This window comes from Protopterus annectens, chromosome 6.part1 (genome assembly GCF_019279795.1).
Source record: "Protopterus annectens isolate FY-2018-M chromosome 6.part1, PAN1.0, whole genome shotgun sequence".
Taxonomy (NCBI): domain Eukaryota; kingdom Metazoa; phylum Chordata; order Ceratodontiformes; family Protopteridae; genus Protopterus; species Protopterus annectens.
The window spans coordinates 300,373,139-300,388,811 of NC_056738.1; the positions used below are offsets into that span (position 1 = coordinate 300,373,139).

Below are 15,673 nucleotides of genomic sequence, written 5' to 3' on the forward strand. Positions count from 1 at the left end.
ACAAATCACTTAACTCTAGCTGAAGAATAACACTGAAATATGCTAGTTTCTTTATAATCTCAGAAACAGCAGTCATAACAGTTAAAGTGACTATACTGTGAGTTTCCAGTAAAGAAGTGCACGGGATAAGTGGTGCACCTGTTTACACTTGCTAGCATTTGAAATAGTTCATACAGTAGTAACATATTGAGAAGCTACTTGTATGTATAAAGTGCTAACGATGATTTATCTTTATTTTTTCAGGGTGATATAGCTACTGTTGAACTGTTAATGCAGAGTGGAGTGGACGCTAATGCTAAAGACAATGCTGGATGGACACCACTGGTAGGTGGAAAGACATTCTTAATTTAGAATAGTGTAAACATGCATTGGATTATCTGGATGTTTGCCACAGACCTTCATTTTCTTTTCAGATATAGGCCTTCAGAATTGGCTATTCTTTTATCTGCTGATAACTTGCAGCAAAAGGAACTAGTAAAGTAGACAATATTTTAGCAACGGAACTGCAGATACATTTCTGCTGTAAACTGAAGTGGAAACATAAGAGCACTTTTCTACCATAGCAAGAAAAATACCCAACAGAGAGAAATAAGAACATGCTTATAAGTTTACTTATTGTAAAACGTGTCTGTAGCATAAAATAGCTTAAATTACAGTGATGCAGGTAGGCATTATGAGAGAAAGTATGTATTTGTAAACAGCATGCACAGTGGTTGTACATATACAAACATAGGGACATACTAGACAAGCGATCACAGGGACTATAATATGTCTAGCCATACACCTCTAATAATATACTAACATGTATAACATTTGCTGAAGTAGCAGTACATACTGACAGAAGCCACAAATGTGACAGGTATATCTGCATAAGGAATCTCCCCTTCTTCCCTTACGAAATCAAAGAGGGAGTCTGTTCCTCTATAGATTCCTTCTCCTCTAACTTCACTTTTTATCATGGCAAATTCTTCAGCCTCCACCATAGTTGTTCGAGAACATTACTAGCTCCGAGTCTGTTAGGTTACCTACAATGGTGATTATTTAGTTTTCCATTTCCCCAGTGCACACTGTTGACTTAAGGCTGACAACTTACAGGTCAATCTGTTCTTTTGATTTTTTGTCTTGGACTATAATAAGCTAGAAGCTTTGCTAAGAGGCCAGTATGGAAGATCTGGAAAAAATCTTGCATTTTTTTTTTCCAGAACATTGTGACTACCAGAATGTCTTTCTGTCTGACACAAGTATCTTTAGTAACATTGACTAGAAAAAAGTGAAACCAACAATACAAGTAGTTTGGGTCATCAGGCTGCCACTACTGCTGACCCCAGCATGGCTGCAGTGCTAATCCAGTTTCATTTGGTCAATCAGTATGACATGTCTAATGGTGAGTCTGCACCGCTTCCAGAGTTCTATTGCCAGGATTATGGCATACTTTCTTTACCAGCTCTTGCAGCAGCAATGTTTGAAGCGGTGCACCTACTACTATTCCCAGTCCGGAGCTACTAGGCTTGTCAGACCAAAGAACAGCAGTCCCTTGGGGTTTCTGCAATGCTTTCTATCCAGATCTAGATTCTTCTTTTATTGCATCTCTGTGACCCCGTCAGTAGATTTAAAGGCTTTGACCAAAACCTTTTGAGTCCCTATACAATCTTTAATGGGATAACTGGATAAGAAAGTAGTGTTAAACTCTCCACTCTTTCCTCTTTCCAGACAAGATCCCAAGCTTGCGGAGTACTTGAAGCTGATGCAACAGCAAGATTGCTGGTCAGATTTTCCCAGACCCTTTTTCCAACACAGACTATTGAAGGCCTGCAGGTTTGCTCTTCAGTTTTCCTAAGTGGTTCTCTTGATGAACTTTTTCAGAGATGCCATCAAGGTGGCTTTGAATAAACTGGATATACTGATTCTGTTGTTTATGGTGACCAGCCATGTGATCCTATTCCACTGAGCATGGTCTCTATCAGAAACCCATAAGGCAGATATTATGGATTCCGTAGTGATTCTGAAGAAGACTTCAGGACCACAGAGCTTAGCTGTTCATCCCGTAGACAAGGAGTCAGACTATGGACAGATTCAGAAGTATGTATTGCACTGGCCATGTAGTCTTTGCGGACCCTGAATTTTTAATGCAGACAATGTATTTCTAGGGAAACTCAGATGAGTGACAAAATGCACCAGGTATTTTTTGAGGGGGTTTCCAGATTGCTCACCAAACGAGAAACTACAGATACTTAATGGAGTCATGGTCTACATATTATGCAATAAGTCTATGGGAGCGGCAGAAGCTGTGGGATCTGTCATTACCAGATGCTGACATATCTGACTGTATTTAATTGATCTTTTTCTAATGACATGAACTGTAACCTTTCTGGATTCCTCCTTTTCGGGTCCCTCCTATCTGGGGAAAGTACAACAGTACCTCTAGGATACAGGAAAAAAAGGGCAAAAACTTGACTGGTGTCTGGGTGTCAAATTCCGCAATCTGATTTTTAGCTGACTGTGAAGGAGACAATACTGAACGTGGTTTTAACAAGGCACACATTCTTAGCAACATGAAGCTGCTGAGAAGTAGTCGTCTCCTTGGGCCAATTACAGCAGAGTCAGAGGCCCAACCATAAGAATTCAGCATTCTCACCAGGAGAACCATGGCAGGTTATAGGCAGACAACAGCAGCTTTGAGGACTTGCCCAACTTGCCTCACTTTGTGAGTAGTTTGCGATCTTTTCCTTCACTTGTCTGTGAGAGACATGGGTTATGAAAATATCTAGAGTGAGATCATTTCACTTTGTGACTTTTGTCCATCTTGCCAGCTGTTCCATCTCATACAGTCTACCTGCTTCTTAGTCTTGTCAATAATTTCAGGAGGTATTTACTTTATCTTGTAGACGAGAGAATCCCTACCTACTTCAATCTGTGCTCTTTGGTTTCACCTGTACTCCCCAGGTGTATGTCCATAGTAACGGCACATCAAAGTTTGCAAGGAGCAGAGGTATTCATTTACCTAGACTACTGGCTTTCACACTGCTACTGCCATGAAAGATGAGATACGACATAGGAATCTCTGCTCATGATTAACTTCCTAGGGATCTCTCACTGTGAACCTTGTAAAACCATACTTCAGGCTCAAGCTCTAGTTGTCAGCAGCTGTACTGTAGCTATAAACACATTCATCAGGTTTTCTTACTCCTGGAGATGTTACACTGCTGAAGGTGATAGCACTAATTCACTCATCTCAGTTTGTTCCATGCAACGTTTTCCTCTTATCTAGGACTCATAAGCCCAACTCTGGAAAAATCTCCAACTACAGTCCAGTCAGTCTTATCTGATTTGAGGGATTGGTAGTTGTGCAGTACTGATGACACCTACGAGTAGCCAGGTGTGTTGCCTACTTCAGTGGCCACATTGGCTGTCCATGTGTTGGGCAGGGAACTTCCTGATGAAACAGGCTAGATGAAGTGTGTGAAGGAACACAACAAACCTCCTGTCCTGACCCATGTAGCTATTGCAAGTCTGCAGGCAGTCTATTGGAGGAAAGGGTAGGCAACTGCATGGGGATCAGCAAGCTGACTTGCTCCCTACCACCGGATTGTTGCTGCTCAGGAAACAGGTTGATAGGAAAGGACTTTCTAGTTAGAATTGAATGGGTCATAAAGCATTTGTCTAGCCCAGAGGCACTATTCTCCTACTCGAGCAGAAAGGATTGGCTGATTGTGTGCAAGTAGTACAACTGTCTAGCAGAGTGCCATGGAGTGTGTGGGTGGAGGCATTAGGAGTTATGGCAGAGATGGTTATTATGGTATATATTACGTTAGACTACAAAACAGTGCTGCAGTGTGCTGTTTTTATCCAGTGTCTCAGAATCCTGATTCCCTGCCCTTTTCAATAAGGATATCAAGTGCTTGCAGGTTCCTTATACCCACACATTTAATGTCAAGAAAATCCTTTTTCACTTGCAAACTCTATACAGTCAGTCACCACAAATGTGTCCAGTCTGTGATAAAGAAACACTGTTGTTGTTGTTGTTTTGTTTAGTCTTTTCAGCTTTTTTCGGTTAGTGGTCACCACAGTGGAACTTCAGTCTGCTAATGATTGGCAGTCAATTTTTATGGTGCTGAGTTGCCAGCCCGACGCCCAACCTTCAGTGAAGGCACGCCCATTCACGCATGTCTTTCAGAGGCCACTTGACTGCGGGGAGGACATGCAGACTCCACACAGAAGACACTCCAGCCGAGAATCGAACAGGAGAACCTCTTGCTGTGAGGTAACAATGCTAGAGTAAGTAAAATGTTTTGGGTGCTTTGGCAGCTCAGGAATCTCCTCTGCATAAAAAGTTTTAGAGATGATGGCTTTTTCCAATCACATTCACCTTTCAAGACTGCATCCATCAGTGGATTATTGTGATCCATTCAGACTTCATGACAGCTGTGCGGCACATCAAGAAGTGAAGATGGTCTTGGTAGAGTCAGATCCCAAGTGTTCGCTGTTGTCCTTTCTGGGAATTTGATCAAATTTCAGGGAAGCAAGTGCTTGGATTCATAGGTTCATAGATTAGTACTAAGCTAACTGCCCTTGCAAGCCATTTTAAGCTTGGCCAATTATCCCTTGTGAGACTCAAACCCTGCACCTTGTGTTTGTAAGGCAAACACCTTAACCATTAGGCCACCCTCCCAACCCCTTGGATTGCTTGGATTCAGCTAGAAGAAAAACACTTTGTTCCAAAAAAATTTTCAGTGTAATGGTTTTCTTGTTTTGATTATATTGGAGTAATGTTAAGAAATGCAGAAGTCTTATCTTTCAGCACTGCACATATGATTCTGTCCCTACTCCCCAGTTTATTGGGTGTAGCATTGTGTCACTTGAATGATTTTTTTTTTTTTTTTAGAATATTACCTTATTATTTTTACTTTGTTCTCTGGACACAGGCTGACTTTTTTCTTAGAACTTGTGTACCTGACCAAAATAGTGTTTGATGGAGTTACGGAGAAACCAACTTCTACTGTGAAATGGCAAAACCACATTCCCGCTAGCTGCTTAGACAGTGGGTTGCTGGGGTTCTGACCCCAGCAGAAATTGGTAATATGGGCTGACCCCCACCAGTGATGAGACTTGTGAATCTATGGCTTATGGCTGTTACATCTGGTTGCCAAATCATAAAACCAATTGAAAAATAGAAATGTATCTGCAGCCATGGGTGAGATTCGGAGAACTGGTGTTTTAATGCTGGTGCCTTGGAGTAAGGACAGAAAGTCTTATTAAATTAAGTCACTTACTCAAAACCATGCATCAGTCAGTATTGTCTTGCACCACAGACCAACACCTAACTCTGTGCACAAAAATAATCTCTAGACACAGCAGTACTGTTTAGATAATGAGGACCATTGTGCAGATTGCACATCCCTCATCTGAGCATTACAAATGAATCACATCTGTAGATAGTGTACCTAGATACTACACATGGCAGATCCTTAGAAACACTCAGGCTGTAGCAAATGCATATTATGAAGAAAAGTATCTGCTATGGTAGTGTAGAGGGATAAAGCCCTGACTTATGGCCAAGGTGAACTGGGTTTGATGAGCTGTTTGATGACTGACAGAGCAGCAGGGAGAGGATAGGTGTTATCATCCTGGGGAAAGGGCGGTGGTGTGGGCATCTCCTGCAGTGGTCTGTGGTGGAGGCTGCGGACATTGGATGTTAGGAGGCATGGTCCAAAGAGGAGAATGGGCTGGACAAGCCTGAGCTGCTGTGAAGTTGGGATGATATGCTGTAGTGTCCTCATTGCACTCCCACCACTCCTGATGTAACCATGTCATTGCATGGGAGGGAAAGATTCCAGAAGCCAAGACCCCTAGGCTACCCTTATGTTCCACGACCAGCCCCGGTGATTTAACGGAAGTTAGTCCGTGAGGTATTTAGGAATAGTTGGTGTGCCCAACATGGACAGTGGGGTACTAGATAACATTGCAAATATTCTGAAGTAAGAGAGGGGGGCCAAAAAAAATATGAAGAAAAGTGCAAGAACATTGCAATGCATTTCTGTGTTTCAGCTCTAATTGTGTATGCATACGTGCATTGTACAATCCAAGTACGTTAAAGAAAGAAAAAAAGACATTCAAACAATAGGTCTATTCTGTTATTCAGAATAATCTGCTGTTGGGTTCAGGTTACACCACCTGTGCCTCATGACATTGTAGTAGTTGGATTTGGCCTTTAGCAGTTTGCATTGTAATCGGCCACAAATGACAGTACTGATGAATATAAAATTTGATATGCAGATTGGATTGAAATGGCAGCTTGTCACATGGGCATGCAAATAAACCTCTGTGTCAGAATTATGTACCACCCCATGGTGTTAGGATTCTTTTTGCCTAAGGTGACAGTATTATTTTATGTTGAAGTGCATTATTACAGTGAAAATGTCATCATGTTAGGGTTTTACATTTTTTTTTATGTATGGGCACTATAATGAAAGAAGTTCCATTACAATAGGAAGCACATGTTTAATGCAGGTGCATTTATTTATTTACAATTTGCTAGTTAAATACATTTACTTGTTTAAGATCTATACTCCAATATACTTAGTTTTAGCCATTTCTTCAGACATTATAAACCAACATTTTAAAATCGTTTTTATTCACGGCTGTTATGCAAGGAGGAAAAGTAAAGTAAGTTGGGGGTCATATGTTTAACATAATTATCTTTAAGATTTGTATTTATGTAGTGCGTACAAAGGAATTTTAAATGAATGCATTTAGATTGTATAATGTCTAAAGAAGCAGCAGTCTGAAAATGCTTACATTTCAGGATAGGGTTTACTGTTTTACATGCAGTGCAATGCTACTGACATAATTTTTCATTTATCTGTAGAAGCTTGTTTTTTTGCAGAGACTCTTAGGACTAACCTGCACTTCTTTCCAAAAATGGTATCAGAATTGTCCTTGAAGTAGTCCAGTCATATTTCTGTTTTTAACAGAGGCAGAATCCAGGGAAATAACAGGCTGTACACCCTTATCTCTTTCCCTAAAGAGGGGTGCATGAATTCTGAAAAAAGCAGGCTGGTTTGTCAGCCTCCTTTATTCGCGGTATGGAGGAAATTGTAGTTGTTAAGGAAATCCTTTCCAAATGTTTTTTTACTGCACTTTTGTTTGCATTTGGGCATTTAACCATCCTTCCCTTACTTCAAAAAAAAAATGCTTCCACTGTGGTCATTTTTGTAGTAGCTACTTGGTTATTGATTCATACCTTCACAAAGCTTTATTGACCGTAGAGTGATTCTGGGAGCTTCTTTTTATCATCTTGGAACTTGAGGACATGGCTTGTAGAGCCTTTTCCTTTGTGGTCCTGTTTCTGCTCACTGGGAGGTAAAGATTTCACTGTTGGACATTCTTCTAAACAGTTAACCATTGCTGTTGACCTCTAAATTCAAATATAAAGAGATATGCACTCACTACATTAGCTGATAAGTTTGTCTTGTTTCATTCAGTGGACACATTTCCTTTCTGCTTGTTGTCTACGTGTTTGTCTTCTCCTGCATTTGAGGATAGGTTTTCTTGTAATTTAGACAAGTATATAATGTTGTGGAGTAGTATACATTTGCTGTTGGTCCTGCTGTGTGCAAAATGCACCCAAACTGAGATACACCAAATTGGTAATGTTCCCCTTTCTTAAGCATGCTCTGCTATTGAGGAATAAAGCATTGACTATGTCACAGGTGTCCAGAGTTTGATTAGCATCTTGGGCACATGACAGATCTGGTAAGGAGTATGGGTTAATGGATGTGCCCATCCTTGTGGGGGGGGGGGCTGTGCACCACTTCAGTCCTTCTCGAGAGGGGCTGTGATGCAGATGTTCAACCTGAGAGCAACTATATTAGGCCCGGCAGGCCACCCCACTGGTGTGAACCTTCAATGTGGGTGTGTATTTGAATGATTAAGGAAAAAAATCACACACAGAGAAAAAAGTAACATTTTCTCAGTGCACATTGGCTTCATAGTTGATTTATATTAAATGTAAGGGGTGCAGGAAATAATAGGCACTGAATTTAATTCAATTTCGAATCTGCATTTTCAAATTCAAGTAGAATTTAGAATCATGTTTGAAGCTCTATAACAGAACGATTGTGTGTGCTTTTTCTTTTTTTTTTTCTTCACTCCATATTCAGGTTGTGTTCACTTGCTGCATGTGGTTTGAAGTAGAGACCCCAGGGGCCTTGAGGCCAGCAGATGATCCCATGATGTACACTGGCTGTTGGCATATGCACCTGGATTATAGTTAGAGAAAATACAGCACTTTACTGTTGACAGGTTTTTCAGACATTGGCTGACAGTGAATACATTGTTCTTTCCATCTGAATCGTAGGAATTTCATAAACGCAGAACTAATGGCATCGTAAGTTAATATGCAAATAGCTTATATTATTTTACAGACATGAGCCCTATTAGTATTTAACATTAAATACATTTTAGTCAAGATTACCCTCTTCTCTATTTTGTTTTGATAACATTGTCTTAACTTCCTCAAACATAGAGTATGTAAAAGTCAGAAATGGCATGCCACTAGATTATTAGGCTTTCTTTGGTGCATCACTGCAAAGCTGTCCAATGTTGGATAGACAACCATTGCAGCCTTGGTTTTGTGTACCTGTAGAGAATAGTCACATCTCAGGAGATGTCTGCATCAAAGTGTGATGCAATCTCAACTACAGAAGTCCATCCTTATTACAGAAAACCTCATACTGAAACATGCTAAAGGGCACCAAAAAATGTATTTATGCAGGCAGAGTATTGTTCCCCAGTAATCTCCATTGAAAGAGCAGTGTCCTCAGGTTAACTTTTGCACTGCTGAGATTATTACCTGTTTGATTACAAGAGTTAAATTCTCAATGGAGCAACCTTGTTTTTTTTTTTGGGAGGGGAGTCTCATTTTTCAGAGGCATGGGCATTGATATGGTTATACATATCACATAATTTGTAATCAGAATAAATACTTCCAGCTAGCCAGTATCACTAGCCTCTGTGACAACCCTATGTTACAGAGTCAAATGAATTCCTTAAAACCATAATTATACCTTTTTGCATGTCAGCAGAAGAAATTAGTTATTAGAAAGCAGGTGGAAGATGCAACGAAATCGTTGCAACCTCGGTTCTAGGTAAAAAGCAGTACCAAGCTTATCTTCATTCATTTCCTGTAATTAATGCAAATAAGATCATTAAGGCAACTCTCTGGTCTATAGATTCTTAACAAGTCACTGGTAGTTAACACAGAAAAAATTTTGTGAGGGTATATGTCAGACAAAGAGGAGGTCCTTGCCAGCACAGCTAGCTGGAATTGTGTAAATAATTATGTCATTTGTGACTATCAAACTGATTTATACTTGCTAATGTGTGTGGATGTGCAGAGTGGGTACTCCAATTAGGTGTTCTGTAGGAAAATGGCGCCTGCAGAAAAGGCAATGGAGGCTGTTGAAGTGGAAGTCCCTTGTGATGACCGTGCCCTGGAACCCAACAATCAAGGAGCCCTCAATCCTCACCACTAACACACCAGGGAGGTTGTCTCCTAGAAGAGGAAGGGATGTAAACTAATCACACACAGTAAAGGTACACATTTCCCTTTAGTGCACACAGAGATCTCAGATCAGTCTGGGGCTGAAGCTTGCTCCCTTGTTCCACCATGTTCTCCCCAATAAGACTCTCCCCACTGGCACAGCTATAGGGTCCCAGGTCTCAGCCTAACCCGGGCATGCTAAAATCTCCAGTATCCTCTCTGTCCAATCAGTTAACTCGTGGTCCCCTGCTAAGTAGCTGGACACAACACACACACTTTGAGATAAGTGGCATTTTTATTAACTTCACAGGACACTCCTGGGAAAGGCTGACACAGATTCTCCAACTGTGTCCCTTTACCCAAGACTATATGGGTAGTAATTGCTGCCACCACCCAGTTAATATCCGCTACTAAAAGGCCCTTAAAGAGGTGTTCAATTATTACTGCAATATTAATATCCAATGGTAATGCAGACTATTCAGTCTCAAGGAAGCTTATTGGAAGAGGCTTTAGACAGTAAAACTCTATAAATATATAATGTACTCTAAAGCATATAGTTTATCTCTACCATAAACCAGCCGACAGGTAGAAGGTTTTTAAAAATATTTTTTTAATAATAAAATTTAAAACACAAGACAAAACTTTTACTACACCAATAGAGATATCCAAGAGTTCACAGGTGATCACACATAAACTTAAAATAATGACAGGTGATAGGTCTGATTTCAAAGAAAAATGCACCTAATTAATCTTTACTAGCTTTTAATATTCCTACAAGAAATCACAGTGCTAAAAGCTACATGTGAGTTATAAGCAGAGTGCTGGTAAGTTGGATATCGAGATCAAAATGCTTTTTTTTTGCCAGTCTCTCTTCAATCATCACAGTCCCGGGGTCACACCTCGAATGGTGCATGAGGAGGGCAGAGATGTGATGTCTGTGGGAGTGAATAGCAGGCACTGGCCTGGAGTAGTTGGAGTTGACGGTGCAACAGGTTCTCATGGGTGAATGTTTAGCTTCGTGATATAAGGATGCTCTGCATATTAATTTGTTATAACATATGTTTGCAGTTATGTGTTAGTTACTATGATATTGGTTTGTTTTAACTGTGGAACCTTTCTCCCCAGATCTGTATTTTTAACTGTATAATAATAGTTTTGCTTTTTGTTGTCGAACTTAAGTGAGTTTACTCCCAGGGCATACACTGAAAATGGGTGTGTTTCTGCCCAGTGGACTTTCCCAGTCAACAAATGCCAATAAAAAATAAGATGCTGGTGTTACAGATGTATTAGAACTGGTGGTGCCATGTGTATATCAAAATGATGTATACAGACGTTTGTGTTGAAAAAGGTATTTGTAACGTGGCTTGTGTTTTTAATGTATCCGCGAGTGTGCCCCACTGAAGAGAACAGAAATGTATATGCACTATTGTAACTGTTGTTTAAATGTATACAGTTTTAACAGAGGAAACTGTAAATTCAGGAGGTTAACCCCAGTCAGCAAAGTTTATGAAATATAAAAAAGAATAAAAAAAGAAATATACTTGGGGATAAATAAAGAGTGCTGAAATAAAAAGTAAAAATGTGTAACAGCAAACACCAGTGGAATAAAACAGAAAAGCTTGAGAGTTAGTAAAAAAAAAAAAAAAGTTTATGCGCTCAGAAAATTAAAAAGGTAAGAGCTTTCACATCTGCTTCATCAGACCTTATACAGAAAATGAATGAACTAGCATGCTTATATATGCAGCAGGGTGACATCAATGCAAAAGTATGGGTAAACGCGTTGAACCAATCACTTGAAGCATTATATTAAACCAAAGCATGGGGCCATATGACCTATGCATAATAAAAAACTAATAAAAACAACCTGTATAGGAAATAAAATCACTCAAACATTCCTGAAAAATGTGTCAATACACTTTTAATACTGATCCAACACTGATCTGTTTGAAGCAAGTTAAAAAGTAATATAACATACATTTTTTCATATTTATTTATTTATTTTGCAGTTGGTTTTACCAGGATAGTCCATTGGTGCCAAGAAGAACCACGGTTTTCAAAATGGAGTCCTGGGAGAAAAGCTCCAAAAACAAGTACAATTTTTAAAATTAAAAATAAATTTGGACATTCCCAAGTTCAAAATGTTGACGTTACAACAGCTTTTACCTCTGCTGGGCAAGGATCACTGGATGGTAACTTTAGATCTCAAGGAAGCTTACCTTCATGTGCCTATAAGACTAAGTTGCAGGAAGTATCTGCGTTTTCGAGCTGGAAATTCTCATTATCAGTTCTCTGCATTGCCCTTTGGCTTATCCACTGCCCAGAGTATTCACAAAGGTTCTGGCTCCAGTGATAGCTTACTTCAGGCTAAAAGGAATTCAAATCTATCCTTACTTGACGACTGCCTGATTCTAGCTCAAGAAAAGGAAGACCTTCTACAGCATTTGGATTATGTCATAGCAGTGCTAAGATGCCTAGGGTATTCTGTGAACGAAATAAAGTCCAGTCTAGTACCCTCTCAAGACATGTGCTTTCTGGGTGTGAGACTGAATACAGCAGCCCAGATGGCCTTTTAACCCCGGACAAACAAAAGAATCTTTCCAGTTACTTCCATCAACTATCTCTTCAGTCCGGGCTGACTGCAAGGACAGTCCTTCAAGCCTTAGGGTTCATGGCATCTTGTATTCTGGTGCTTCCCAATGCCAAACTGCATATGAGGAAGCTGCAATGGTATCTCAAAATGTATGGACACAGCACTGCCAGGATTTGGACACTGTCATTCAAATAATACCTTGCATTCAAAAGGAATTTTTGTGGTGGGCTCAGGAATGTCACCTAAACAAGGGACTCTCTGTGACCAGGCCAGAGGCGAGTCAGATTCTAACGACAGATGCCTCAGACATTGCTTGGGGAGCTCATCTAAATGGAAAGTGGATACAAGACAAGTGGCCTGCCAGACTACAGCATCTACATATCAACATGAAAGAGATGTTAGCAGTCCAGTTTGCATTAATGGCTTTCAAGGAGTTACTTTTCCAGGGCAGGTGTTGATTCTAACAGACAACACAACTGTCATGTGGTACATCAACAAACAAGGGGAACACATTCTTACCCATTGTGCAGGCAAGCAATGATTTTATGGGAGACTGCGCTCAGCTTGCAACTAACTCTTCAGGCAAGGTTTCTGCCGGGAGCACAGAACTCCTTAGCAGATGTGTTAAGCAGACAAATCATGGATCCCCACGAGTGGAAACTGGATCTTCATGTATTTCAAAATTGACAGTGTCATGGGGAACTCCAGACATAGATCTGTTCGCTTCTCCACTAAACCACCAGCTGCCAAAGTTTTGCACAAAGAGGTTTCATCACACAGCTTGGAAAGTGGATGCTCTTTCTTTCAGTTGGAAAAATCTTCATGTGTATGCTTTCCACCTCTGCCTCTTCTCCCAAAGGTGCTTCTAAAGGTCAGACAAGACAAGCCAAGGATGATTTTAATAGCTCCAGATTGGCCTCGGCAGCACTGGTACCCATTACTGAGGAGTCTGGTAAGGAAGCCTCCATGGCCTTTACCCTTGATTCCACACCTGTTGTCTCAGAGGGACGGTCACCTGCTCAATGTCAAGCTTCAATCTCTTCATCTAACAGCCTGGCATATTCTGTTTTGAAAGACAGCAGGTCTCAACTTCCTCAACAAGTTTTAAATGTGATTATGGAAGCCAGAAGACCTAGTACAAGGAAAGTGTACGAGAAAATGGAAGAGATTTTTATTTTGGAGTGCAGCAAACAATTTGGAGATTTCTGAGCCTAATTTGAGTGTGGCTCTTCAATATCTTACTGAGTTATTGGACAAAGGTTTGTCTTTCTCTTCCATTAAGATTCATGCTGCAGCAATTTCAGTTCACTATGATTGTGACCCACCATTGTTTTCGCATCCTTTGTTCAAGCAATTTCTTAGAGGGGCAAAGAATATAAGACCCCCACGAGAGCTCCTACTCCTGCTTGGGATCTCAATTTTGTGTTGGAGAAACTTACTCTACAACCTTTTGAGCCTCGGCTACTGCTGAATTGAAATATTTGTCATGAAAGACTGCTTTTTTGTTGTCCATTACTTCTGCAAGAAGGGTTTCTGAGTTGCAGGCCCTTATTGCGCTAGAGCCTTTTGATTTTTCATAAGGATAGGGTATCTTTACGTACTAATCCTTCCTTTATGCCTAAGGTGGTTTCTAGTGTGGCTTTAAACCAAACTATTCATTTGCCTACTTTTTATGCAGATCCCCAAAATAAAGGGGAAAAGATTTTGCACACTTTAGATGTACACAGGCAATTGCGTTATTATTTGAGCAGGACTAAGGATTTTAGGCAGTCTCAGCAGTTGTTTGTTTCTTTTGCTTTGGGTTCAAGAGGGCAAGCCTGTGTCAAAACAAACTATTTCTAGGTGGATTGGGTTTTGCATTGCATTTTGTTATTCCCATCATGGCAAGGAGATTCCAGCTGGAATTAGGCCTCATTCCACTAGGGCTACTGCCACTTCTACAGCATTTCTAAGGGGTGGCCACTAAGGATATTTTGGAGGCAGCTACTTGGAGTTCAGTGCATACTTTCTCTAAGCATTATCACCTTCCTCTCTACTCTAAGTCTAGGGCTGGTTTTGCCACAGCTATTTTGCAAGGCATGTTGTCAGTTCCTGCTTCCTTATGATTTGCCAGCCTCCCTTACCTCTGCTTTGGGATTCTACCCAATAGTTAGGACTGCAGCAATGTGGAATGAAGAACATAGTACAGTTTTGTACCTACCATAAATGTAGATGTTCGAGGATCCACATTGCTGCAGTCCAATTTACCCTCCCTCCTTCCCTCTGTGTTTAAGGGTGGTTGTGTAGGTGAGGTTATATTCTGGTAATTTTGTATATATTGTACATATTTTTGGTGCAGGTATGTTTGGAATTTTTGGTTTTGGCCTTAGCTTTTCAGGGTCTTCTGACATCTGGGGCAAGAAAAGACTGAGGATATGACGTAGGTCATGCGCATTAGTACCCTGACGTACTGACGTCAGTCTAATGCGCCCTGACCGACGTCAGCCATATACTTTGGTATTCGGGCCGACTGGACAGCAGACTACCCAATAGTTAGGACTGCAGCAATGTGGATCCTCGAACATCTACATTTATGGTAGGTACAAAACTGTACTTTTTTCAGACATTGGCTGACAGTGAATACATTGTTCTTTCCATCTGAATCGTAGGAATTTCATAAACGCAGAACTAATGGCATCGTAAGTTAATATGCAAATAGCTTATATTATTTTACAGACATGAGCCCTATTAGTATTTAACATTAAATACATTTTAGTCAAGATTACCCTCTTCTCTATTTTGTTTTGATAACATTGTCTTAACTTCCTCAAACATAGAGCATGTAAAAGTCAGAAATGGCATGCCACTAGATTATTAGGCTTTCTTTGGTGCATCACTGCAAAGCTGTCCAATGTTGGATAGACAACCATTGCAGCCTTGGTTTGTGTACTGTAGAGAATAGTCACATCTCAGAGATGTCTCATCAAAGTGTGATGCACCAAACTACAGAAGTCCATCCTTATTACAGAAAACCTCATACTGAAACATGCTAAAGGGTACCAAAAATGTATTTATGCAGGCAGTATTGTTCCCCCAGTAATCTCCATTGAAAAGAGCAGTGTCCCTCAGGTTAACTTTACTGCTGAGATTACTACCTGTTTGACAAGGTTAAATTCCTCAATGGAGCAACCTTGTTTTTTTTTTGGGAGGGGGGGTCTCATTTTTCAGAGGCATGGGCATTGATATGGTTATACATATCACATAATTTGTATGCCAGAATAAATACTTCCAGCTAGCCAGTATCACTAGCCTCTGTGACAACCCTATACAGAGTCAGAATTCCTTAGAAACCATAATTATACCTTTTGCATGTCAGCAGAAGAAATTAGTTATTAGAAAGCAGGGTGGAAGATGCAACTGTTGCAACCTGTTCCCATAGGTAAAAAGCAGTACCAAGCTTATCTTCATTCATTTCCTGTAATTAATGCAAATAAGATCATTAGCAACTCTTGGTCTATAGATTCTTAACAAGTCACTGGTAGTTAACTGAAAATTTGTGAGGT

The 15,673-nt window shown here is 40.3% G+C and overlaps 1 protein-coding gene across 1 annotated transcript in view; it reads left to right on the forward strand.

The window, feature by feature from the left end:
- BARD1 (BRCA1 associated RING domain 1) overlaps nucleotides 1-15,673 on the forward strand; it is a 597,047-nt gene that overhangs the window by 118,289 nt on the left and 463,085 nt on the right. Inside the window, exon 5 of the mRNA XM_044075721.1 lies at nucleotides 244-324. Coding sequence (XP_043931656.1) covers nucleotides 244-324 — 81 coding nt within the window. The remainder of the gene's footprint in view (nucleotides 1-243; nucleotides 325-15,673) is intronic.